This window comes from Triplophysa dalaica, chromosome 4 (assembly GCF_015846415.1).
Source record: "Triplophysa dalaica isolate WHDGS20190420 chromosome 4, ASM1584641v1, whole genome shotgun sequence".
NCBI lineage: Eukaryota > Metazoa > Chordata > Actinopteri > Cypriniformes > Nemacheilidae > Triplophysa > Triplophysa dalaica.
This window is the reverse complement of record NC_079545.1, coordinates 10,989,742-11,017,432: the sequence shown is the minus strand read 5'-3', so window position 1 is coordinate 11,017,432 and position 27,691 is coordinate 10,989,742. Positions and strand designations below refer to the sequence as shown.

General features: G+C 38.6%; 1 protein-coding gene across 1 annotated transcript; it reads left to right on the top strand.

Annotated features, from left to right (window-relative positions):
- LOC130419213 (coronin-1C-A) lies at positions 1–27,593 on the top strand. Its single transcript, XM_056745765.1, has 10 exons — positions 1–201; positions 12,274–12,396; positions 13,821–13,950; positions 14,889–15,070; positions 15,425–15,544; positions 15,795–15,899; positions 17,933–18,078; positions 18,661–18,718; positions 19,350–19,592; positions 25,167–27,593. The coding sequence occupies exons 1-10, from the start codon at positions 4–6 to the stop codon at positions 25,284–25,286; spliced, it is 1,425 nt and encodes a 474-aa protein (XP_056601743.1). The 5' UTR covers positions 1–3; the 3' UTR covers positions 25,287–27,593.
- Positions 27,594–27,691: the final 98 nt, after the last annotated feature.

Here is a 27,691-nt window from a genome sequence, read left to right as displayed (position 1 = left end):
GATATGTTCAAACGGGTTGTGCGACAGAGCAAGTTCCGGCATGTGTTCGGGCAAGCGGTGAAGAATGACCAGTGCTACGATGATATCAGGGTGTCCCGGGTGACGTGGGACAGCGCCTTCTGTGCCGTCAACCCCAAATTCGTCGCCCTCATAGTGGAAGCCAGCGGAGGCGGAGCATTCATGGTTTTGCCACTACATAAGGTGAGTACTCTTAACACGTTCACTTAGCTTTTGTCTATTTTGCGAGTGAAACTTGTTTTCCGGCTGCATTGAGTCTAGATTTGGACTAGTGGATTCCGAATCCTGTTATTTACACATTCCATCTGTTTGTTCTGCGTGTCTGAGTGAATGAACTGAACAGTTTAACGTGGTACACGCGTGATGCTCATGAATTTGTCTGTGTCTGCGCTTTATGAGGACATGAACACATGAACTTCATCTCCAGAGTTGCTCTGAGAGTTTATTTCGCGAACATTTTATTGTTTGAGTGAAGAAACAGACATAATAAAAATAAGCGTCTTCTGACAACCTGGCAAAGTAAAAGTCTGGTATCTGGAGAAAATATTACTATTTAATAGTAAAAAAAAGAAACTCATTTAGATAAACTAAATGCATCATGCATAAGCTGATGTTAGTTGCTTACCTTTGAAATTATTCTTTCTATTTTTATTAATGTTTCTTATTTAAACATTTGTGTTTAAGTGCATTTTGAATGTAATATTGCAATGGAATGTACTAAATGGGTTTAGTTGTGTTTTGATTAATGAATGCAATAAATATGTACATTTTTCTAAAAAGGAAACAAATAAGTTGTTCATTTTAAGAGACCTGTCTTATTTTTTCTTGTATATTTAGTATTTAGTACTTATTATCCGAATACCCAATCAATCGATGAAAAAATAAGTAGAAAAAAAGCTTTTTTCAGCTGTGACCAATGATCTATATAAATGACTGGATTTCGCATAGAGAGCTAAACCAACGGCAGGTCGGTGAAGCCAACGGAAGCGATTGGGCCGCCATCTTGTATGACCAACTGACAGAAAGCGCCTTTGACTTAGTCAAAATGACAATCTAAAAGAACCAGTTTTTCAGCTTATCAGGCGCACGATAAATTTTTAGTTTACATATGTGCTTTAATTAATTGTTACTTATGTTTTTCCAATGTTAATGTTTATTTTGGGCAGAATAGCGACGTATAGAAGGTAAGTGTGTATTGCACACTGTTGTAATGGCACATGTGGAAATGTTTAGAAATAAAGCTTCATGACCTAAAGATCATTTACACCCTGTATTTATATATATTAAGATGTCAGAATAAGCACATTTGTCATATGTTCAGGTGTCTCGTTAGTCTGCTGATCTGATATTTTCGCTACTGTAATGAAAATGAACGTAACTCACTCTAATACATGTACATTTATGCATTTGGCAGATGCTTTTATCCAAAGCGACTTATATTGCCTTATCCTTTACAATTGTTTCAAAGTATGTGCAATCCCCTGGGGTTGAACACACGACCTTGGCGTTGTTGGCGCCATGCTCTTGCCAGTGAGCTGCAGTAAAGCTAAATAAGCTTTTTTTGAAATAAACATTTCTGTTGCAAGAATTTACTGTGGGGCTTTAGATATAAAAAGGGGGACTGGTAAGTTAATGCTTTATCATTAATGTGTGATAACTCCCTGTTCATTTAATAGAACGTTTGGGCATACCAACATGGCGGCACGGTAGCTTTAGTGTAATGACGTCATTAGCAATCCAGTCATTTATATAGATCAGTGGCTATGACCCTTGACATAATTGATGGAAGCTTGATTTAGAATTGAACTTCTACACCTGAAGCTTTAAATTTGGTGGAGAACATCAGCTTTTGATGAACCTTAAGGAATTTTTTTTTTTTATTACACTGTGAAAAGTGATTTTTTTTTGGTGTTTTTGAGAAAGGAAGAATGTAAGTGAGGCAGTACAGATCCTTGTAGACACGGTCTTAGTTTTGAATGGGCTTATGGTCTTTGTTCGGGTTTGAGTGCACACACATGTAATTACAGCCTCACGCTCTGGTGGTTTTGCAATGATTAAGGTGTGATTCATCGGACGTCTGCCTTGATCTATTTGTGTCAGAGTTGTTAAGAGTGGAAGAAAGACACGCTGGATGTCTTTGGGGCTTTGGTGAGCATGTCTTACCTACATTGCTGAAACATACATACTCTTTATGTTGCGATTTAACCATTTAGTTTCTATCAATTCAATTTTACCTAACCACTGTTACATTACAGTAATTCATTCATTTACTCCCCCGCCTTGTTGTAAATGCGTTACAGCTATATTTTACATGTATAAGTATTGTAGGCAACATTAACTTACTGGAACAGCATTGACATTTTTCTCTTGTCGTACTGAAGCGATTTCTTATCCATTGATGTATGGATATCTTGTTCCTTACTGGATTTCTAAGCTTGAATGTAATGACAAAAGTCAAATTTCCAGGGCTGAATCTGCAGCGATTTGTTATTCGATATGTGAAGGTCTCATATTTGTTGGGGTTTCATTACAGCAGAGGTTAATGCACTTCCCTCTTTAACCTTCTGTCACAGACTCAGAATATTGTGTTACAAAGGCAGAGATTTGTTTCTTCTAGATAAAGAGTGTGTCACCCTGTCTTGCGCATACGTGAGTGTGCATGTTTGCACATGTTGAAGTGTGCGGTTCACTCTCTGATTCGCAAAGAATGTTTCTCAAATCTTCTACCGTTTAGCCCCTTTCTGGATTTACATAAATGTACAATTTAATGTTTTGCATTAAATTGGTGTTGTTAAACATTTTTATCTGTCCAAGACCATTTATCTGTCCTTTGTTTTTAAAAGCACAGTGTAGTTTTTGTGTGTTTCACGTAGGTTTAAACACATAGGTGTGTCATTTTGGAGGATCTATTGAAAGAAATGAAATGTAATATACATAACTATGTCTTCAGGGGTGTATGAAGACCTAACATAATGAAGCGTTATGTTTTTATTACCTTAGAATGAGCTATTTCTATCTACATGCACCGTATGGAATTCGCTATGTTTTTTCTACAGTAGTCCTAAACGGACAAACTGATTACCAGAGCATGTTTGTATATACATCTCCTTTGGGAAAGAAGCAAAAACTGCCTCAGTAGTGCTTCGAAAGGGAGGGATGAGGGGTAGAGTGGGCTAGAGGTCGACCGATATCCGTTTTTCAAGGCCGATACCGATTATTTCCATGTGAATTAGACCGATAACCGATATTTTGAACCGATATATATATATGGTGTAAAACAGTAAATTTATATAAAAATTAAGAACACAGGCTATGAAACATTTGAAACATTTAATTCTGACTGAGATATCTTAATCATAACACTTATATTAATAATAACAAAAGAAAGAAGGGGGCACCCAGCAGAATTCTGTAAACCACAAGCAACACAGTAAACAACTACAAGCAACAAATAATTGTAGTAGGTCCCTAAAGTTTCCATCGACTACAATTAAGTAAAATTGAAGAGAGTTAAAATAACCCACAAACTGTATGCTTTATGATTAATCCCATTTTTAGTATGTGTAATGACATTTTTCATATTTCTCTTTTTTAGATTAGATTATGGTTTTCTAAATTTCATCAACATTGGTTTATTAGACCACGAGAGCGCTCTGACTGAAGACCAACGATTCAAGTTTTTTATGCTTTAAAATGGCTTGTATTTTTGAAATGGTGTAACTTAAAATGAGGTGGAAAACGCCAACTCGATCAATTACAAGAAACGCGTGTGCAGTGTGCTGCTCGTTTGCAGAGCAAAATCATTGTTATACTATGGATGTGAATTATATCTACATGATGATAATAATGCGTAAATCCTGCGAAACCTGCAGGAAACCCGCAAAGCTGCTCCGAAATTCAGGCACTATTTCACTATTTCAACGTCTGATGCTGCCTTACCTCAGAGAGCATGAACACGAAGCAGCTCCAGTTAGTAAGTGCTTTCGGTGTGAGAGTTAAAAAACTTTCTGTTACGCATCCTCCCACGTTGATTGGCCGGACTCGTGACTTAGTCCCAACAAATCAGAGGGGCAGTAGGCGGGCATTACTCTAGGCAACAAACTAGAGTGACGCGTTCCGACTGCTCTCACTAAATACATGGCTGCAGCGGAGTCAAAAAGCGCATTTCAAAATTAAATGACTTTTTGGCAAATCGCCTTTTGAAAATGACCGATATTGATTATTGGCTAACTAGCAACCTCACTGCTAAATCCCACTAAATTTTATACACTTGACCTTTAAAGCGGGCGTAACACACAGGGTTTCTGCCAATCTCATACTAATCTGGAGTACCTATAGAGTAGTATTGCATACTTCGTATCTTCGAAGAGTATTTAGTTTTAGTTTGATCACATTTATAAAAGATAGTAACAGCTTTACGATTGTTTTCCGAAAACATATGGCCCGTCCGGGGGGAGGGGTAGACTGAACCAAAGCACGTGCGCACCCATTGTCAACAAAACACAGACATCAGTTTCACTCACCACATGCGGTTCATGTCTGGCATCTTTTAAAGCTGGGACGGCTCCATATATCAGTTTCAAACAATCTCCAAATCCAGCGTTATATGCACCGTTTATATAACATTCATCACCCAAATGCAAAGAACAAACAAACACCTGAACTTCGCGAATGGATGCTCTCTCTCCTGCACACAAGTGAAAGTGACATCTGGGCATTCTCCATCTCCTGCTCTCCTGTGGCCGTGTCGCATGCTTTTTCTAAGAAAATTTGTTGCGAAACAGTTTTATGTGTTCGAAAACACTTTCCGAAACCTGTACGATCGCTGGGGAAGTGTATCAAGCACAGAAATACTACGTAATACGCCCACCTCGTTTTTTGGCAAGTAAACCATGTTAAGAATGAAGACGGGCACGTTTAACATCGTTAAACACCGTTGCAGGGCCGCTTTAAAAAACACCCTCAGTTGCCATTGGTCACATTGTAAGCACAAGAAGATACATTTGGATTTAGTAGTTTCACCAAAAAATAGGATGAAAAAAACTCAAACTGTTTTATAACGACATCAGCACGCTAGATTTATATGAAAATACTAGTAAAAGAAGCCATCTGTGGAAAGTGTTGGATTCAGCGCTGACTTAATGTATCTGATGGTGTCATTTTGCACATCTCCGATTACTGTGGTAATAATGGCGAGATTAGCGCTACAACCCAAAGCAACGGTGTTGACATTCGTAACAGCGGTCTGTAATTAGAGAGCGCTCGAACGCGACCGTGACATCCAAGCCTCTGGCACTCAGTTAGGATCCTGTCATCATCACTCACAGACACACACACACTCGCGGAAGATGTCACAGACTGCCCTGCCAGAAACGCTGGCCAACTAGAGCGCATTTATCTTATTGACATGATTAGAGGTTTTTTTCACTTCCTGCAGACCGCTGCTTTGAAGCTTTTATAAAAGTTCAGCTTTCAGGTTGGATTAAAAAGTGATGGATTAAGCCGCTATTAATCTTTTGTCATTCCACCCCTTATGTCAAGTGCGAGTGTGATGGGAAATTGTTAATCTGTGAGAAATAAAGCATGTCCGTTCTCAGATTCTCACTGTTGAGTATTCTCAGAACAGATTGCAGGTCATCTGTCTGTCCCTCTTACCTAAAACCGCATTAGTTCACCAAAAAAAATGACCCACCTGTCATTCAAAACTCTTTCTTCTGTGGAACACAAAAGGAGATATTTGGAGAAATGTCTTTGTGTTTTTTTGTCCATGCAGTTGAAGTCAACGGGACCCCAATGGGACTTGACGTTCTTCAAAATATCTTTTGTGTTCTGTCCTCATATACCCTTTAGTGCACACATTCCCCTTTAGTTCCTCTGTGTGTATGCGCTTGCACACCTGCTGTCCTTCTGTCTAATGCATCGCACCCCTCCTTACGTATCCACTCTCAGGCTGATTTGGTTTTGCACTGTCTGTCTATAGGCCGGGCTGTCCTATTCTCAGCAGCCCCCTGCGAACAGACAGCTGGCTCTGGGGGGCTATTGTCCCTCAGCGTATGCCAGGCCCTGCACACCCCTTTGTTTCCCAGATCAGCTCTGTATGGGAACTCCTCAATCTCAGCAGACTCTCTTAAATCCTCAGACTTCCGTGATTGTCAATTGTTTTACTGTAAAGAACATGCTAGCAGATTGGCCGAGTGTTCGTGGCTCTTGAGAAGAACATCAGAAGACTTGAAATAGTTTGTTGGTAAACTCAATGTACTTCTATATTGTTCTAATTGTAGTTAAAAATGACATGTTGGTTATTGTAGTGATGGATTCATATGGAGGGAGTCGGGGGTGGAGTTTCAGCTGGGCCATCGCTGGATTCTTTGTGTGGGTGACAGATCAGCTCAAATCAGACTCTTTGTCTTTTCCCCCTCAGGAGACCATCAGGTGTCTATTGTCAAACTAATCACGTGTTGTCTTTCTCTATCAAGACCCCCTTCCCCACTCAGATGTCTCATTTCCATACGAAGGAAACAGTGGGAAACAGATGACCAGTGTCTTCCACAGTCCTTGCATTCCTGCTTTCCATTCAAACTGACCAGAGTGACTAATTTTCCTCCTTTCTGTCTGACCACCTCTCATATTGAGGTTATAGCCCGAAAAATGACCCATGGCACAGGAAACTCCCCATTTACGCCTCAACACCAGACTCCGTTATGGTATTAGCGACTGTTTCTCTTTGGCAGTTCAAGTCATGAAGGAAAGACGTTGGTTGTTATGTAGCGATATGCTTCTAATTCATTTTGATACCTGCTCATGTGCTGGTTTTGAAGTGTAAAAGTGTTCTGGGTTCAAGAGAAGTTCAACTTTATCGACAGTATTTGTCCATTTTTTACTTTTGAAGAGTGGAGATTTTAAGTTTTAATTTTGGTTGTGACCAAGAACAAACAGTTCAAGGCAACTTAGTGACTTAATAATTGTACATTACATTAACACGAGACTACATAGATATGGTAGCGTCCTGTGATCTTACTACACAATACCGGGTGGCACTTTATTTCACAGTCCTCTTTCCCAATAAATATAATAACTGGGTGATAACTAGGTACTAGCCCTGAACCTACCCCTAAACCTAAACTTAAATCAAGTGGTTACCTTATACTACTCAGTATTTTCTTAGTAAGTACACTGTAAGTACACGTACTGTAAAATAATATGCAACCCAATACTGTATCAATATTATGTTATGCCACAAATGTATACTTTATTACGTTTGGGGGGAGGAGATTGCCCGTCATCCAGAGGACGTCTGATAAGTTTTTATCTTTGGACAATTTTATACACTATTATTTCTATTTGATCGCACATTAAACTCTGACTACAGAGTAACAAATTCCAATGCGTTGTGGTTAAATTGTGTTATAGACTGTTTCGTCGGACAACACGTGCCTGACCCGAAGTTAACTTCGGTCTGTGTTCATGGATCATTCTGGCTAGTTCAAAAAATATACCATTTCTATTTTATTGCATTTATATTAAAATTTTAATGTATTATTTGTATTAAACAATTTCTTGAATTTAATTGAATATCCATTTTTTAAAAATAAACAATTTGAGTGGGTTGTGTTTACAGTACTTGGTCGCGTTTAAGTAAGGTTCTTCTACTTCTAACCCAAAATAATACTGGCTAGACATTCTAACTTGCTAGCTAATTTATTATTTATTTATTTTACTTGTTGTCAGAAATAATTCACAGAGACTCTATTCTTTGCAGATGTGTACCGGACGTTTGGGCCACAAAAGCGTGCATGCGCAGCAACGTTAGTTTAAGTCATTGCTTTGAAACCGTCTATATCAGCTTTGAAAAACCGTACACTAAATATAAACCTAATCATTATATTTGTGTCACAAATGTCCAAACTGGGCTAACATTAAACCCAGATTTTTCCTTTTCAAAAAAGTTAGGATCTGCATGGCTTTTGTTTAAACTATGTTGGACATCTCTGATGGGTTTCCTGTATTTGAACTGAACCCTCTGCAAACCGATTCGGTTTCTGCTGTCACTGCTGTCACAAAAAAGAGAGCACCAAAGATGAAGAGAAGAGAGGAAACAGGAAAAAGGAGGGCATAGACAGGAAGTGAGTTCAGTCCCTAAACCCCAAAGTCCAACTCCATATATCCTGTGCTGTCAGATAGACAGATGTAACTCACATCGTGTGTTTGTGGCCATGGATGTGTCGTTCTTATTCCTAGTCTGTATTTCAGGAGCCCCCTACTGTTCATGGTGAACTGGCTGTGCTCTGGCTGCTGCTGACTGCAGATTTTACCTTATATGGTCATCCTCAGCTCCCCGGCTGTCAGCCTTCCAGGCCCATTTCCTCTTTTCTCTCCATTGGCTGAACCGCAGCACTCTCACCCAATAGATTCTTTGATTGGGGTGTGTAAGAAAAAGAGAAAGTGTAACGTGAATTTTTATATATATTACCCAAATTTTTACAAAATGTATATTTTGCAAAGTGTCGATACAAGTTCACTGTTGTCACATATGTTTAGTAGGTTTAAAATAAACTCTGTTTAAAACGCAATAAAAATATTGGCCTAATAGTAGGTCTTTCTTTTCATCTTTCTCAATCATTTGATATTTTTTAAACCCTCTCTTTCTAGTCATATCAATTGGTCAGCCTCAAACACCTGTTTGCCCAGAGCAACTCTCTCTGACACTGATGGCTCCGCCCCCTTTGCACTGATTGGCTCTTTTCATTATCAAGGAAATGACATGAGATCTGGTTGGTCAGCTTCTGGTATGCTTGAGTTAGGACACCCCTGCCTCTTAGTCCTTGTAGATGTAAATATTAAAGATGGAAGAAATGGAAATTTCCACGTTGAATGGATAAAACAGACTTTACTGCAAAAATTGACTGTGCTGGCCACCTCTACAGTGAATCTGGTCTTTCTGTTTTGTGTGTGTGCTTTTCCATGATTTAAACGTCCCCTCTCTTTTTCTTTTTATCTCTTCAATGTAATGTCCGTCAACTGTAAATGGATTTATAGAGATGAGGAATGTTTTTCTTATGCTGTTTATTGAATGCGTTCAGACAGACTGTCTTTATCTGAGGTAGGAGTCCGCAGTAAAGCTGCTACTGTTGCTATGCAACAAGTGTGCCTCAATTCTTTGCAGTGATGTGTCGGGACAGCTCCAGTTTTAGTAGGCTGTAATTAATTCAGATAAATATTCATGATGCAAATTCAGCCCTCCACAGTGATGTTTATGATTCAGCCTGAGTTGGAGTTAATGACGCAAAAACGGCTGCAAAACTTTTTATAGCAATATTTGATCTCTATTACTGTAGGGATCGTTCACCCAAAAACGAATATTTCGAAAAATGGATAAAACTTTTTTTATTTACCCTAATGTTATTGTTCGAAACCTGTATATGACTTGTTTCTTCTGTGAACTCAAAGGAAGATTTATAAAAACATATTAGTGGTTTTGTGTCCATAAAATGAAAGTCGGTGTAGTGGGGTCCAATGTTGTATGGTTACCAATGTTCTTAAAAAAAGAAAAGGTTTTCTGCAGAAGAAAAATGTCATACAGGTTTGGAATGACACGCAAAACCCACTGCTATAAAAATAAACTGTGAATCTGTACTTATTGTCTTTATTAATGTAATTATTAATGTGGTTTGCTATTTGTCATCATCTACGTATGTAATAAACTTCAGTGTTTATGTGATACACACATGAATGATGTTCTAATGGTGTGGCTTGTTGTGCGCTGTGATCAGACTAACATTTTTGACCATTAAGCTCTCACCCAGCAGTAGTCTTTTAATACGCGCATGAGATGTCTTGCATTTTTCTGTCTGGTATCTCTGAATATGTTAATAAATAATGAGAAGTCTTGCATTTTTCTGTCTGGTATCTCCGAATATGTTAATAAATAATGAGGCAGCAAGAAAGGCGAGCCATTTTGAAATCCATAGAGAGATCATCATTACTGACCCTCTGCTCCAATGTCAGTGATCTATAAAAAGCACATGACAGTAATGTCTGGAAATCAATTTCGTGGCTAATGCTTTTACTTTATCAGGATCCTCCCTATTTAAAGGCTTTGGGATACTGGCGAGTTGTCTTGAGGAAACCATTTATCACTTTCAACTATCAAATTTTACTACTGCTTTTTACAGAAAATAAAAAGTCATATACAGGACATTAAGATGAATAAATGATCACTCAAGATTTATTTTTGTGTGAACTATCCCTTTAAAGTGACAGTTCATCCAAAAATGAAAATTCTCTCATTATTTACTCACCCTCTTGTCATTTCAAACCTGTGTGACTTTATTTCTTCCCCAGAACACAAAAGATATTTTGAAGAAAGTTGGAAACAGAACAGCACAGCCCCCCCATCCACAAAAACTAATGCGTAGGCATGCGAGTTGACAATATTCTTCAAAATATCTTCTCTTGTGTTCTGCTGAAGAAATAAAGTCATTTAGGTTTGAACTGACAAGAGGGTGAGTAAATGTTGACAGAATGTTATCTATCCTTTAAAGTCCTCCTGTTAGCTGAAAGCACAAACACTAGGTGTGTAAATTGATTCTTTTTTTATTGTATCACCGAGAATGATGAAGAAAAAAAACTACACTTTAGAACCAATACATGTTAGCACCCACATTGAATTGACACAACCTTAACTTGTATCTTCAGTGGAAAATCTTGAGTTTCTTCACCGGTAATGATGATGTTGTGTTGTCATAGTTTATTTGGTAGAACATTGTGTTAAGTTGTAAAGGTTATGGGTTTGAATCTCCGAGAAAACCCATACCGAAATGTATAGAATAGGTGCCCTGTATAAAAGCATCTGTGTAAATGTACAATATGTTGTCAATCATTTCACTTTAAGGCAGCAAACGCAAGACAAGATGAAGAAGTCATGCAAAAATAATGAAAGGTTCTTGGTTTGTTGTCTTTGGTGAATGTGATGATTTTTGTTGGACTTTGAGTTTATTCTGTTGTTATTGGCTGGCAGCAGCACTGTATCAGTGTTCAAGAGCCAGTCTGTCTCGGTTTGATTAGCTGTTCATAGTGATTGGTTATCAGTACTCTTGATAACACAACACTTATTTGTGGACTGTGATGGAGTCTTGGATAGTTTTTAACTTATCAGACATTTTCCCCCGTGTTGCTTTTGATCCTTTCCCGCCAGACTTTTTCACCGTGACATCATCGCTCGGCATTCAAAACAATCCACACATACTTCAAAAACACATGATGGGCTATTAACTCACGAAAAACTGCGAAAGGTCTGCTGTAGTTCCTCTCTCATAAGGCGTTGTTAATTCCATGCCCAGACTTGAGAAGGAATGTGTACACAGCGCAGGTTTTATGTACAGGTGGGGTTGTGTCTTCATTTAAGGGTGCTGGTTCATTTGCACAGATCCAGGCTGGTGTGCTTTACTAGGCGGGGCTTTGCGTAGTGATGTCATCGAACCACAGGCAAAGCAGCACCCAATGAAAAAAAGCTGTGTGAACAAAAGTGTGGGTGTGGTTGTGTCTAAACACACATTGAACAATATGATCGGATGACACCCGATCACACGGCCCAATGCAGAGATTGTGGTCTTGCAAGAGATCAAAGGTCGTGACCTAGAGAAAAGATGTCATCAGGAAGTCAGCTGACTGGGCATGACACCACAGCCATGCCTTTATTTGTTTGCTTCTTTGTTTGCGGTTTAAAAGAGAGAAGAGAGTGAAACAGAACACTGGCAGAAATGAATATTGTTCGTTTAAATTCTACTCAATTGCTTAATTTTATTTTGTCACAAATCATTTTGATAGTATTGTACAGGATAACATTTGTAATTTACAACAAGTAACATCTATTCATTTCTAAATATCCTTTAGCTTTCTCACACATTTTTAAGTGTCCGTGTGACCTTCCACTTCGAATGGAAAGGTCACGGGTCCGCTTCACACTCAATTCTGTGGCTGCGTTTGGAAGCCGTGTTGAAAACAAAAGCCGTGCAATCTGTTCTTATTTTAAATCAGCTGTCGTGTGTTAATGTTACAATGCCGGACGAGCTATTCTTTGCAAATCTACAGAAGAATGGCGGTCTGCCCACCCAACTTTTTTTTGTAACATGAACGTAGGCCATGCCAAGTTTATTTTGGAATTACGTAGATTTCAGCTGACATAGTGTGCATTTCACTTTTCCTAAACATGCTACCATAATCTAATAATTCCCTTTCTCTGTTTTCTCTCCTCAGACGGGCCGTATAGATAAGGCCTACCCTACAGTATGTGGCCACACCGGTCCTGTTCTGGACATTGATTGGTGCCCTCACAATGACCACGTCATTGCTAGCGGATCTGAAGACTGCACTGTGATGGTACGTCACCCTTCTACTTTTCAGTTTCTTTTAACGTTTCAAAATTCTGATTTACATGATTGGACTTTCACATGCATAGAACATTAATAGATGTATTGCTTAAGTCATTTTCAAAATATAACAGAATACAACAAATATTATGATAGCGGTAATACTTGGGAAAGGGGTTAAATAACAACTAAAATGGACACAAATGTAAATCTGCATCTCTACCTACCATTACTAAGTCCAAGTGCGGCTGGCAAAGTCATCCGCGTGACTCATTCGAGCGGCTGCAGATCGGATCACAGCATAAGCGATGGGACTTCTGGGCTGTTTCAGATTAGTTTAAGGCTACCCTGAAGTCATAGAATCAGCAGTTACTATTTTAAAGGACTGAGGTCAGTCCTGCTGGCTCTGAATGTTTTTGTATCTCGCTACTAGCCCTTATTTGGCCGGACTGCAGCAAAAACATCAACTTCAGTGTAAAGAGTGAGCGAGCATGAGTTTATTGGGACAGTGTTTTTCATCTTCTTTTGAGGATATGGAGGTTGATGAATCAAGCTGTTTTTCTTCATCCCAACCTCAGAAATTTCAATTGAGTTGTGTGCATGCCTGCATGTTATTCGTGACATAATATTTTTAATGATATTACAGAATTATTTAACAAAATTTGACCAAGCAATGAGAATCAAGCATTCCTGAACCTGTGCTACATGTATATTAAAGGGATAGTTTATCCAAAAATTCAGATTCTGTCATCATTTGCTCACCCTCAGATTGTCCCAAACCTTTATACATTTCTTTCTTCTGCTGAAGATGGAAGATGTTTTAGAAGAATGCCAGTAACCAAACAGATCTCATCCCTCATTGACTCCCATAGTATTTATTTTCCCTACTTTGGCAGTTAATGGGGAATGAGATCTGTTTTGTTACTGACATTCTTCTATAATATCTCAAATATAAATAAACAGTGAGGGTGAGTAAATGATGACAAAATTAAAATTTCAAGTATAAGTAGATATAAATAGATTAAGGTAATGGGCCTAATTTGTCGACTTATTATACAAATAATAACCTGTGTTATGCACATTGATAAGATGAGGAAGTGCTGCGGGTCTCTGTTATTTGCCCTCTGCTGCCCCCTCCAGGCACTTTTTTGTAATTGTGAATGTAAAAAGTCTGTCCTTAGTTTACATTTATTTATTTGGCAGACGCTTTTATCCAAAGCAACTTACAAGTAGAAGAGCATATAAAATTTTTTTCAACGTATGGTATGTTGCTGTGTGTGTGGAACAGGATGCAAATCTAACTTTAACAATTTTCTGATCCAATTTTTCTCTCATTACCTACCTATTCTGCTTCCCTATCCATTAAATCATCAATGTAAAATAAATATTGGAAATAAAACGTTTTAAACTGTTCTGCTCTGCTGTTGTTCTCAGGTGTGGCAGATCCCAGAGAATGGTTTGGTTACCTCATTGTCCGAGCCTGTGGTGGTATTGGAGGGTCATTCAAAAAGAGTGGGCATTATTACCTGGCATCCCACTGCCCGTAACATCCTCCTCAGTGCAGGTAAGAAACAAAACGTTTTTGCAATGATTTCTCATTGTTAAACTGCTTTGAATTCCCAGTTAAAGTGGTAGTTCACCCAAAAAGGAAATAATAAACCTTTATGACTTTCTTTCCACTGCAGAACACAAAAAGATATTTTGAAGAAAGTTAGTTACCAAACAGCACTGGCATCTATTCACTTCTATTGTAAAGAAACAAACCCAGTCCAAGTGAATGGGATCCAGTTAACACATTCTTCAAAATATCTTCTTTCGTGTTCTGTGGAAAAAAGAATGTCATATAGGTTTGAAATGACAAGAGAATACAGAATTTTTATTTTTAAGTAACAGTATTCAAAATGAACACATAAGTAGTGTTTATTTTGGGGGCTTTGAGATAGAAGTTGGTTAAGTAGAGACTGAAAACACAAGAGGGGGAGGGAATCAGAAAATGGTGTCAGACAGCGTCAACTGCATGAGCAGCATCATGCCACGTGTTGAAGCACACGCGTTAACCTTCAAGCCACATCTTAAACGTTTATTTTTTAAAGATGTCTCGGCAGTTATCCAAGTGCATTTTTGAGTAACTGTCAAGCACTTAGAAGGAAAATGAACTCCAGCTGCTTTCAAAGAAGCACTGCCAGATGTTATTGAAAACAGCTCAATTCATTGGGCTTCAGTTCAATGGAAGGGATTAAGTACAACAAATCTGTTTATAACTTTAAATGGTTAAAAATAGATCTTACCTTTAAATATTAAATATGAAGACAAACTTGATCTTTCTATGAATTAATTTCTTTTGGACTGTCACATCTGTATCTTCTGTTCAGTTGTAATGTGACCACTGTGCGCCATGCACCTTTATCTTTTATCATATTAGTCTGTTTTAGTCATAACATGTCTTAAACATTGAAATATGCTTATACGCGTGTCATGTTTTCTCCCGGGGTTTGTCCGCAGGGTGTGATAATTTGATTATTATCTGGAACGTGGGGACGGGAGAGGCCATGATCAATCTGGAGGATATGCACCCTGACCTCGTCTATAGCGTGTGCTGGAACCGTAGTGGCAGCATCATCTGTACCACCTGCAAAGACAAGAAAATCCGGGTCATCGATCCCCGCAAGGAGGAGATCATTGCGGTCAGTGCATGCGAAATGAAGATACCGTTTGTACTATTTTTTTAACTGTTTAAATGAAAAGTTGTTCTACACTTATATCCGTACGTTATATATTTTTATAACATAGCTAGACATGAAAATATATTGAAATATAATTTTTTATTTATATTAATGATTGCAGATATCTTTAGTGTAAAAAATGTAAAAGGGAAGAAATGGCTTATGTTTATCTCTGAATTACATGGACATTCATTTTCTGTTGTCAAATAAAGTTATTGTATTTTGCTGTGCTTTCATGGTCCCAAAATGATCTGTCTGTTCTGTTTCGCATTAACGTGAGCAGTGTTGTGATGTGTCATTGTTTCTCCCTGGCAGGAGAAGGACAAGGCCCACGAGGGTGCCAGACCCATGAGAGCCATTTTCATGTCTGATGGCAAAGTGTTTACCACTGGTTTTAGCCGCATGAGTGAGAGACAGCTTGCGCTGTGGGATCCGGTCAGTTGCCATGGAAACTGCACACGCATTTCATTCCAGTAGTTGTTCAGTCGCAAAAATGCTAACAAACTCCTTACACTAAGCTAAAAAAAGATTTTCTCAATAACACTGTTTAAATGATGTAATAAAGTGTGTGCGCTTTCTGATACGGTTTTCTGTGAAGTGCCTCGATATAATATTTGTAAAAATCACATATCGTTGTAATTTCTGCAATATTGGTCCGTTACGGTTTTTCTATTTTTTTCCACAGGAAAATATAGACGAGCCCATTTCTGTTCATGAGATGGACACCAGTAACGGAGTCCTCCTGCCCTTCTATGACCCCGATACTAATGTGGTCTACCTGTGTGGAAAGGTAACGTTGCACATACATCTGGATCGAGTGTTTCTGAACTCAAGAGTTCAGCCATGTGATCTGTTCGGCACAGTATACACAGCACAACATAGTCGTGGATTTTTTACATCTGCGTCAGACCTACACCGGTTTATACTTGTGTGTCGTTGTCTACGTCGACAGACAATGGCCACTAGGCATCATTGTCCACAAGACACGAGGCGAAGAAGAAGCGGTTTGTTGTGTACTCCATAGAGATATATAAATAGACTGTGCATTGGCTGCTTTGCTCCACTGCTGTGATATGTCAATAATGGCACCATATTGGTGAGGGCAACAGTGCAGTAAAAGCCCACTGAACCCAATGGGAGAGCTGCGCCTTTTCAGCATTAAAAGCACAATAACATTTACATTTCTTAACATATTTTAATGGTTTACGATATACGTATAGAGTACAACTTTACCATGTCTATTGTTGCTTCGTGTCTGGATTATAGCTACTTTAAAATTAAAGGGATAGTTCAGCCAAAAACTACAACTTGCCATTTATTTACTCACCCTCAGGCTATCCGAGATGTAGGTGAAATTAATCTTGACAATATTTGGCTGATATCTTTAATATCTTCGTATAGTGCCAAACGCATTTCACTTTAAATGCTCCGTAAATGCTGCTTCTCCCGCCAAAGACGCGTCGCATATAGAGACCTGCAGACACCTAGAGCAGGTAAATTGATGTAAATTAATAATATCAATAGCATTAATAAGTAGCATGTTAAGAGCATTTCATAATGAATCATGTTTTAATCTGGGATTATTTAGAATCAGTTCAAGTATGAATGGCATGAAAATGCTACTTGTTAGTAACTTTGTAAGTACTTCTGCTCATTATAAATTATTTTCAGTTGTGACATTTAGTTGTCAGTAGTTTTATTAAAATAGGCCACTAGGACTTCGCTTGAGCACGAGTGCCTACAAATTGTGGGTATCTGAATATAAAATAAATGGCCTGATAAAACGTTAGATGTTCGACTGGGCTCAATTGATTAAATATGATTTATTTGAAAGTGAAGTATTGTCCGGTCGTCCGCCACAACGTCATAGAAATATAGAAAATATAGAGACCCCCCCAAAGCCGTAAACATAGGGGAAACACTGCAGTGTCTGGTGCGTTTAGTGCCACCTGCAGAAATGGAGTGTTGAGGCTGTACAGTATGGCTAATATTATTAAAAATGGCTTTCAAATTTATGATTTATTGAGCGAGTCACTTCACAAAACGTCAACATGTCTCCAGAAGCCGCTTTTTGGAATCATGTGCTTTAGGAACTCTTAGAACGGCGGACCCCATATACTCCCATTATATGAAGCAGAGAGGGCTGCGGATTTACCAAACAATCTTCTTTATGGTTCTACTCAAGAATTTTTGCCCTCACCAATATGGTGCCTGCGTTGACATACGATCCAGCGAACAATGCAGCGTCTAGTTATATATATGTCTATGGTGTAAGCTGCATGAGAGCTAAACTGCATTTAGCAGTGATAGCAGCAAATAAACAGCCACTTTTGCAGCTTGAGTTGTTTAATACAGAAAAACACATAATTTATTTAGATAATTCCTTGGGAAATGCAATAAACCCGACCCTATCGCAGATTTTTTTACCTGCAGGGAGAGGGTTCAAGCAGACCAATCACAGCACTTGTGACCCGAGCTGCATTGACGCGCTGTTACATTTTTGGAGAGGTGCTCGTCATTGTACTGGTATTTTCGGCTTTATTTAACGCCCCAAAAAGCACGTTTTAAACCCTGCGATAATTTGCGCTTCTTTTGCGAGATTGTGTTTGACATTATAGGAATGAATTAATGTCCTGTGTTTTTAATTTGCGGCCTGTTAATAAGTCACCCGCAGGAATCTCCACTCGGCGCTGTTTTTAAATTGTGATCTCTTGTCCTGTTTAGTAAATCTTGCCCTGTGTTTATATCAGAGTACTACGTTTTTTAACATTCTATACTGCTATTGCTTTGTACCGTGTCTAACTGAAGCTTGGTCTCTGATAGGGGGACAGCAGCATCCGTTACTTCGAGATCACGGACGAGGCTCCTTTTGTCCATTACCTCAGCACTTTTACCACCAAGGAGCCCCAGAGAGGCATGGGATACATGCCAAAGAGAGGGCTGGACGTCAACAAGTGTGAGATTGCAAGGTGCGCAATTACAACTGTAAAATGAATGCTACATTTCACTAGCTATGTGTGTGTGGATGTGCTGCAGAAACCTGTCAAACATATGTCTGGGTCGTCTTTGACGGCAAAAATAATATATATTATAGAAATTACAATTAGCATGAAGAACTAAAGGCCTATTTTTGTTAGTACCCCTCCCCCGTGAATAAATCTAAACAAATCTGTGAATCTATGAATTATTTACTTTTGAATATGCAATATATATTTTCTATTTAATATATAAATATATGTTATTTGATCTGTTGCTAAGATTTAATGTGGGGTTTATAGCCAAAATTTATCAGCAGACATTCATCGAGCTTGCAAATCCTGCCAATAGAGGGCAGCACTAAACCATGTCAGTCTAGAAGACCCTTAGGCCTTTAAAAGTCATTTCTAAGAGGAAGAGAAACATGACTAGAGGTCAGTTTGGGGGTGTACGTTTGGTGTTTTATTAAACTCTTACATTATGTTCTTTTGTGTATGGTGAGTCACGGACTAACGTCTGCAACCCTTGTGGATGTTTTCTATAACAGACCTTTGTGTGTGTGTGTGTGTTCTCAGGTTTTACAAACTGCATGAGAGAAAGTGTGAGCCTATCATCATGACTGTGCCAAGAAAAGTGAGCCTCTTGTTTTCTTTTGCTGTGTTGTTTTAAAGGCTACACATTACAAACGCTGAAGGCAGGACAGCACATCCTGAGCCACAAATACTTCTTCCTGTTCAGCTTAAGTTTCCCCCACCGTGTTGGTTCACATGACCCTGTTTTGAAATTGCAGTTTGACTGTTTTCACACTTGGTTTTATACAGTTGATTCGAATCCAAGTTCAGTATATTATTTGGCTTTAAATTTCAGAGCATTTACGTCATAAACCGTAGTGACACCATTGGTACCGGCAGGAGTTGTTTAGCACTGTATGAAGGCAACAACTTTAGGGAAGTCAGCATTATATAAAGAAGGAGTTGTTCACTTTTTAAAGGAAGTAAATGAAAAACTGCTCATCATTTACTCAACATGATACCATTCCCCATGTCCATATATAGGTCCCAAAGTTATAGCTCAAAAAAGCATATGCAACCATTGATAAAGTAATCAAATGTAAAGTACTTCCGTGGGTTAAACTCTAAGCTTGTGACGAAAAACATTTATATTTGAAACTTAGCAAAAATAAAACCAAAACAAACTCATATCGTCACTACATTTAATAACTGACTGTGAATACAATCATTAATAACACCTTTCCCTCCGTCAGTCGGACTTGTTTCAGGACGACCTGTACCCAGACACGGCGGGACCCGATGCCGCCCTGGAGGCTGAAGACTGGTTCGATGGAAAAAATGGCGACCCCATCCTCATATCCCTGAAAAACGGATATGTCCCGGGCAAGAACCGTGATCTCAAAGTGGTCAAGAAAAATGTCCTGGACAACAAGTTGACCAAGAACACGGAGAACACCGCCCCTGCCAACAAGACTGCCAACTCCACGCCATCTATTGTGAGTGAGATTTATAGACTCTAACCTTACCTGTTTTCGGTCCTCCGGGTTTTTTTATTAGGGTTTCGAGCACGAAGTGCTGAAAACCTATTGTTTTTGTAAGGATTTTTATTATTATTATTTTTCCGCCTTAAAACCGGTCGCCCAGCCCAAACCGTAAGTCGTAGAAACTTGAGGCTTGGTCAGTTGGTTGTATCTGTGCAGGCTACTCAGATACAGTGACCCAGCCATATCGGCCCATAGGTGGCGCTACAGCGATGCTGAACGCGTTTGGGCTTGTTACTCCTAAACCGTTTGTCGCACACCCAAGTGTCTTATATCAGTGTAATCATTGGCTCAAAACTTAAAAAACGTACATCTCCGATTTCATTTCCGGTATGCAAATTTTTCCGCTAATTTGCATTTTATGAAAAAAAAAAAAAATGAACTAGTCCCTGGATTTTTGCCCGATCGGAACCAAACCAACGCTGATGAATTCTGTAGAGTGTGAATGTAAATATTCATTGAAAAAAAGTCGAAATTTCGATTCAGGGTCGCTAGGGGGCATCAAAACGTCAAACCCGGAAGTAGCCTATTTCATTAAAATGGCTATACCTAAAGAACGGTTTGAGGTATCTTCACGGGGCTTAGACCATATGTGTAGACCCTCAGTCCGGGGTCACAATAAAAAAAACTCTGTGTTTGGCCACTAGGTGGCGCTATAATAGCAAAGAACTCGAAAAGGGCTATAACTACGCAACCGTTTGCCCGATCGACATATTATTTGTTATGGTGTGTCTTTGTGTCATGAACCTTGACTATATAAAAGGACTTTGGCGTTTCTCAAAAAACATGTCTGCCATCGGCCAATGAAGTTTGAGCACTCATTAGACCGGGTAAACGGAGGCCGATCAAAACGACACTTGCTGGGCTTATTCGTCTCATAGTACTGAAGGCCTGTAAGAAATGTGAAGTCATTTGGCCAACAGGGGGCGAAATAACGCTTTTGGAGTGCATAATCAATTCTGTATCACGTGACATTTGACATATACAGACACTATTGGTATCATAAGATTGCTCTTCTCATTCTGAAGAACTTTGCCTCTGGACACGCTTCTGTCGATAAAACGGTTTGTGCGTTATCGCTGATGATGTCAAAAACCTACTTTCACGAACTAGTTCCTGGTTTTTCAACCCATCGGAACCAAACCAATGCAGATGACTTCTGTGGAGTGTGAATGTAAATAATCATTGAAAAAAAGTTGAAATTTTCTTTCACCGTTGCTTAGGACCTCCAAAACTTAAAATGGGCGCAGCCTATCACATCAAAATGGCCATAAATCCAGAACGGCTTAACATATCATCATGGGGCTCAGATGATATGTGTAGACCATCACTCCAAGGTCACCTACAAAAGAAGGTGGCGTTTGGACACTAGGTGGCGCTAAAACAGTAAAAATGGCAAAATGTACATGTCTTTTGGTGGCCTAGACAACTTTGTGTCACGTGACATTTGACTAATACACAAACTATTGATATCAAACGATAGATCTCCTCATTCATAACAACTTTGCCTCTTGAACCATTGATGTCTATCAAATGGTTTGTGAGTTATTGGTGATGATGTATAAAACCTACTTTTGAAAACTAGTTGTAGGACTTTCAAGCAATTAAACAAATTCCACCACAGTACATTTCTTTGGTCTCTCTAGGTCAATAATCATCAAAAACATGTTGAGTTTTTTTAGTTTTGTGACCATAACAGGGTGCTCTATGATATTAGCTTGAAACGAGTATGTTGAAGGTCGCTACTCCTTAATAAATAATCCAAATGACTTGCCATTAAGTACTATTATACATATTATGACATATAACAAGCATGCAAAATGTGATTCTCATTGGAAGAGGCATGCCTTCACAGCAGTCAAAAAGGTGAAATATCATTCATTTAAATGACTTTGCTAAACATGTCTTCAAAAAATACATAATTTTCTAATCAAATTGCTAATCAGCCAGTCACATGGCATAAAAAAGTGAACCACTTGCTGAAGTTCAAACCCAGCATCAAACTGGAGAAAAATAAGCTATTTTGAAGAATGTGCATTGGATTAACAAAAAAGACCTATATATCTGCAATAGAATGTGTTAAAGACACAGGAGTTGCTTTGTTTTACAAATGGCTTTGTTTTTTTATCAATAGACAGCTGCCAAGCCACGCCCATAGCAACCAAACAGATTATTTTAGCAATCGTCTGGCCAGTCCTACATCTCTGCAGTAGAATATCATAGAGACACAGGGCTTGGTTCGTTTCACTTGTGGCTTAGTGTGTTATCAATTGACAGGTGCCATGCCACACCCATAGCAACTAAACAAGTTAACTTAGTGACCATTAGGCTAGACCTATATCTCTGCAGTAGAACATCGTAGAGACACTGGGGTTGTTTCGTTTGACTTGTGGTTTGATGTGATATTAATTGGCAGGTGCTATTCTTCGCCCATGACATTTTACAGAAACTGTGTTACCCATGCATAATCCATACTATTTATTCATAATTAAATAAACTTGCTCCACTTATTTAAGTCCTCAGTTCACATGCATGTAACATCCATACTGTTCAGCAGTTTCAAGGTAATCACGCATGCTCAATCTCATAAGTTTATAGGATCACAAATCAAACATGACCAAAATCCTGATTCACCGTATTGCTGATCCAAACATTTCTACAACCGATTCTTGACTCAAGAACAAAAACTGCTCTAACAGTGGCATGTACGTAAAATGCGCTTTATATTATCAGAATTCTTATATTTAATTAAATTTTCTGTCTTACAAGTTTTTTTATTCGCTTTAAAGTTATACACATTCTCAATATCACCTGCTCATCGTTTCTCAATCAGACACAACCAAAACAAACAACTCTTTCATCTCATCAATTCTAAATCACATGCATCCAAATAAGGGGCCCATTCTTTGTAACTCGCTAACTCAGTTAGCTGGATTTGATCATTGACGATTTCACACGATCTTGGATCGTTAGGCTCTTCTGCGCTTATCCGGGACTTGATGTCATATTAACGGGTCCGTTAGCTTAAACCTGCTCGGGAGCAGGCTAACTTCATGTTAGCAGGATTAGATCACGCTTTATAAACGAAGGTGATATGGGAAGTTTGTCACAGCCATGTCCTGTCCATTTGTAAGAGAGCAACCTATTGCTAAAGGTGCAAGGAAAATTCGGAGAGCTTTCAGGATTAATCACATATTGCGATATAAGATCCTTTAGCGCAGCGGGACAGTATTAGAAAGATATGGTTTTTCACGTGAGGGTATAATTTATCTAGTTAATTTGTTGGATCCTTATGTGAAAAGTTTAACTTGTCGTAGCCAGGCTTTAACAACAGCACAAACTGTGTGTATTGCCTTGTGTTACTTTGCAAGTGACACCTTCCTTTACATGGTTGGAAATGCAGAGAACATTGTGAAAAGTGCCGTCTGTCGTGCCATTCGCAAAGTTTACTTAGCACTCAAACAATTTTTGGGTGTTTTTGTGGTTTTTCTAAGCCACTTAAGAGCCCAAATTGGAAAAGAGAGCTTTTTCTCTATTGCAGGTATAATTGATCATAGAGATTATGAAATTACCATGCCAGTAAATATGACACGATTGTATCCAGGCTTCCCTAATGTGATTCGTGCCATAGACTGCACACACATTGCCATCAAGGCACCCCCAGTCACCAATGAAGGGGATTTTGTGGCACAAAATGGGGTTCACAGTATAAATGTGCAGGTGAGATTCATAACATTTAGTTTGATAATTATTCAAGGGAATGTATTCAATTATAAAACAAATCTCTTAGATGGTGTGCGACTATGTACCATATTATAATTGTGGTAGCGAAATGGCCAGGCTCTGTGCACGACTCAAGTATCTTCAGAGAGTTATGCACATTATTTGAACGTGGCAAGTCTAAAAGACTTTACAAACTAACTGGATCACTAATTTTGGGCCTAACAGAACTGCATTTTTCTATTATACAGGTGACTATGATGGAATCCTGCTAGGTGAAAAAGGCTATTTTATGACACCATTACCTGACAACAACCTACTTTGAATTAGATTATTTTGTTGTTTTATCGAGAGAAAACAGCTAGTCATGAGTGTCTAATCATGCAACGCTTCTTTGAGCCGATACTGATCATTTCTATCAATTTTCTGTGTGTGTGGGACTTTGATCCGTCGTGGGTTCGTTGGGGTTTGACCCCTTAGCCTGTTCGTGGATGCATGGCTGCATTGAATGGCGCAAATACTCGAAACCCGCTTAAAGGCTGCTTGCAGCTTTAATATTATTTTTGTTTTTTTATCAGTACTGTTCAAACCTTCCTAAATTGTAAACTGTGCCAAAATTCCCTCAAATCTATGAACAAAAATGTTTTTTCTGATTTGAACTATAGTAAAAACTCTACTCTATGGTAATACTTTTTAATAACTTTAAAAAAAAAAATGTTTGGTTTTAGCTGGGTTGGGTTTTGTTTTTTGAAAATGATCTCATTATCACATTATCAACACATTATGAGCATGCACATCATTTCGCCGTTTTCACAAATTCAGGTTTACACCAAGTGACATCACCAACTACTACGTAATTGGTTATGCAAAGCTATGTGATCAGAAGTTTTTTTGACAACATTATCTGTTACGCAAAACCTTTCAGAAATGCTCTGTCCCATTTTTTGTGTAACTTTTATGTTAAATTACCCATAATACCCTCAAATCTGTATTAGAAACATTCTTGGTTATTCTCTGGTTTGGGTCATACTACAGTCTCTATACTCTATATTCTTTTTAAGCTGTATAATAAACTGTTTTTTTACTTCTGATTTGGATAATACTGCAGTCACAACAATGTTTGTGTTGTTCAAGGCAACTTCTCCTTTTAATTCATGTAATGGTTTTACAGTCATCTGAGATAGATGTTCAACTGTAGGTCCAACCTCCAACCGCATCCCCATTTTACCACATGACAGCAACCCCACATGTGCGCTGTGCCTTCTAAACTCTGCTCCCTCCGCTCAGGGCTGTAATCACAGGAGCAGTCGTCCCGCCCTTCAGACACACCAGCATTAGCTGCATCATACCTACACATTAACCAACTCTATAGCTTCGGCCCGCTATACAGTAGTTAAATATGGACATACGCTATATTATAATGTGAAACTTATCTTTGTCACCATAAAGTCTTTAGCATCCCTAAGCATAGCCACCTTAGGTTTGTTTTCCATAAGAACTGTAAGTTAGTAACAATTATCATTCATTTGGTAACGGTTAATATACGGTATAATATTATTACTGTATAATATAGTAAAACCCGGTTTATTTAAATTTATTTCAAAAATCTTATAACAACATTAAAATAAGGTAATTTGTTCAGTAGGCCAATAGGAAACAAAAGGTTGCTATTAGATTTTAGACAGAGTTTTTTTTTGTCCTTTGTTTGTGTTTATGGGTTAACATTGATGTTGGAATAGAATAGAATTTTAAATTCACTGTATCAAGACTGTGATCCTGAATATTAACACTTTGGTTCTTCCTCCACAGAAAAACGAAGGCAAGATGGACGAGATTTTAAAAGAAATCAAATCTCTCCGAGAGCTGGTCAGCAGTCAGGATCAAAGAATTGCCAAACTTGAGGAGCAGTTGTCTAAAATGGACAACTAAAGGAACCCGTACTCCCTCCCCTTTCTTTCTATTCAGGATATCCCATTGGCCAGGTGGGCGGGACCCGTCACTGCCAATCACCATGACAGCGTTCCGTCTAAAGCCTGCCTTACAAAGACTCCAAACAACATTCCAAGATAAATAGTTACTTCCATTTGCAATCCCCCAAAAACCTGTTTACAGATTTCCATTTGGAAATGAGAAGCAACTGAAAATCTCTCCCCATTTAGCTTTTACTCGGTCTCACTCCAAATCTTTCTGTAATGGCTGTGTTTTATCTGGTGTTCTTGAATGGTCTTAAGTTTTTGTTTTTCTTATTAAAATGATTATGACCAATTGCATTGTGAAGCAGTTACATGAACTTGATGAGCTCAGGGCTAGCAGCCATCAGTATTGAAATCGCCCTTCTCGCTCTTCCGACTTGACAAATTTGTAAGCACCTTGCTGACAGTATTTGATTAGCTTTTCTCTATCTCAGTGATGTACTTATAAGGGACAAAGTAGTATGCTAGTAATGAGAGGAGGGGAATCATTGGATACGTTCATCACTGTTGAAGGTGTTAAAAACGAAAGATTTTAACAAGCTTAGAAAACACGTAGAATTTAAAAATTTGACAAATCTCCACTGATGATTATTCGCGACCCATGTCAAAAGTGTAATGATACTGTAGACTAAATATCAAAATGATTCTTACAACTCAAATTGCTTATAATGGCTTAATGCATGCAAAGAGCATTAATTTGTTTATGTACGTCCCCTATATTAATACATATCGGCACTTTTTCTGGGTGCAGGTCTCATTCCGTAGTGTTTAAGTTTCTTTTCCCAAAACAGAATGAAAATCTCAGAAGCAAAAATTGGGGGCGTAGATGTCCATTAGCTTTAAGTAGGTGGCGTAGGGTCTCTTAAATGTTTCCAAAATGTAGCTGATCTTTTCTTTACAGACTTAAACTACTTTACTCTGACTGTGGACTCAGGATGGCTAGTCAGGTGTTTGTTCAGGTCTATAAGCAACACCATAAGTGCTTCGCTGTTGGTGTACAGGTCTTCGCTTTGCTTTCTTGATTCTTTCTGTAAAGCTTGAATTGTGGCACCCACACTGTCTGAAACTAAATTTGCTGGAGGCTTCATCAGTCATTCGCAGCTTTATACTGTGTCGTAGGTTGCATCTGCCTGCAATGCAGTGAGTCATGACTGACTTCCTTTTCCTAAAGAGTTTCTTCAATAAATAATTGTCCGCCCTGCTCTCCTAGCCAAGCAGAACCAACATCTCTCTAGCGACGACTCAAGTCTGGTCGTTTTTTTTATGTTACCGTAATAGTCATGTCTCGTATGCCACATGTATGGTGTGATGACATCCGTTTTTGGGTTGTGTTGTTTCTATGCCAACAAGAGTGGAATGCAAATCTGTGTCGTTTTTTTTCTTCCACGTATCTCACTCTTTGAATCACTGCCTGAAAACACCTCCACATGGTTCACAGTATTAGAATAAAAGTCCAACCACCTTCTCATCTCGCAACAACCAACCAACCTGCAGGAAGTTGATTCGAAAGAAATCCTGAGATATGTCAACATCACAGCCATACCTCTGACGTCCTTCTTTTTCTGCTCTGTCGCGCACGCATGTTTTCGCTCTTCTTCAGTGCAATTTTGATAAAGTTTAAGTTTTGGAAATGTAGGGGCCGTATTTATGGGTAAGATGTGCCAAGATGGAATTATGTTTGAAACGACAGTAGGGCTGAGGAACGTCGTGAAACGTCAGCGAAGATGTGAACAATACACGACGATGGGTTGTACAGCTAGATTGGACTTCCTTGGGCCTAAAAATTTGCAACACTTCATGATTCCTACCATTTACGGGACTTGTGATTGGTCCATCTGTGGCTTTCAATGATCATGAGTGTTTAGGAGGCCTTTAGATCAGAAGGCTTTTATGACGTGGCCTTAACTGTTTTTTTAAAGCAGCAAATTATTGAAATGAATGCCAGGGGTTATTGTAGGTTGAAAAGAATGCAGGAAAATGCTGATTTTGATGCTTTGTAAATACTTTTTTATTTTTCCTATCTTTTCTTTTGCTGTAGGGAGGCTTTTCATTTGGATTCCGATGATTTTAAAGAATAATTCCACTTTTCCCCACACCATTATGCACACTGTGAGCCTTGAATGTTTTCAGTGATCAAAAATCAAATAGAACGGGAGGAAATTGAGAATGCAGTTTTGTGGATAACTGTTCCATTTTTGTTTGTTCATCTGGTTCGAGTATAAAGAGTCTTACAGAATGACAGAAAATAAAAAAGTAAACTGAATGTGCGTCGTCTCTTACTGTGTCCATGTTGAGCTTCTCACTGGGAGGATGTGATCATTTAAATATGGTTTCTGTCCTACCTCACTGGTTTAGGGAAGT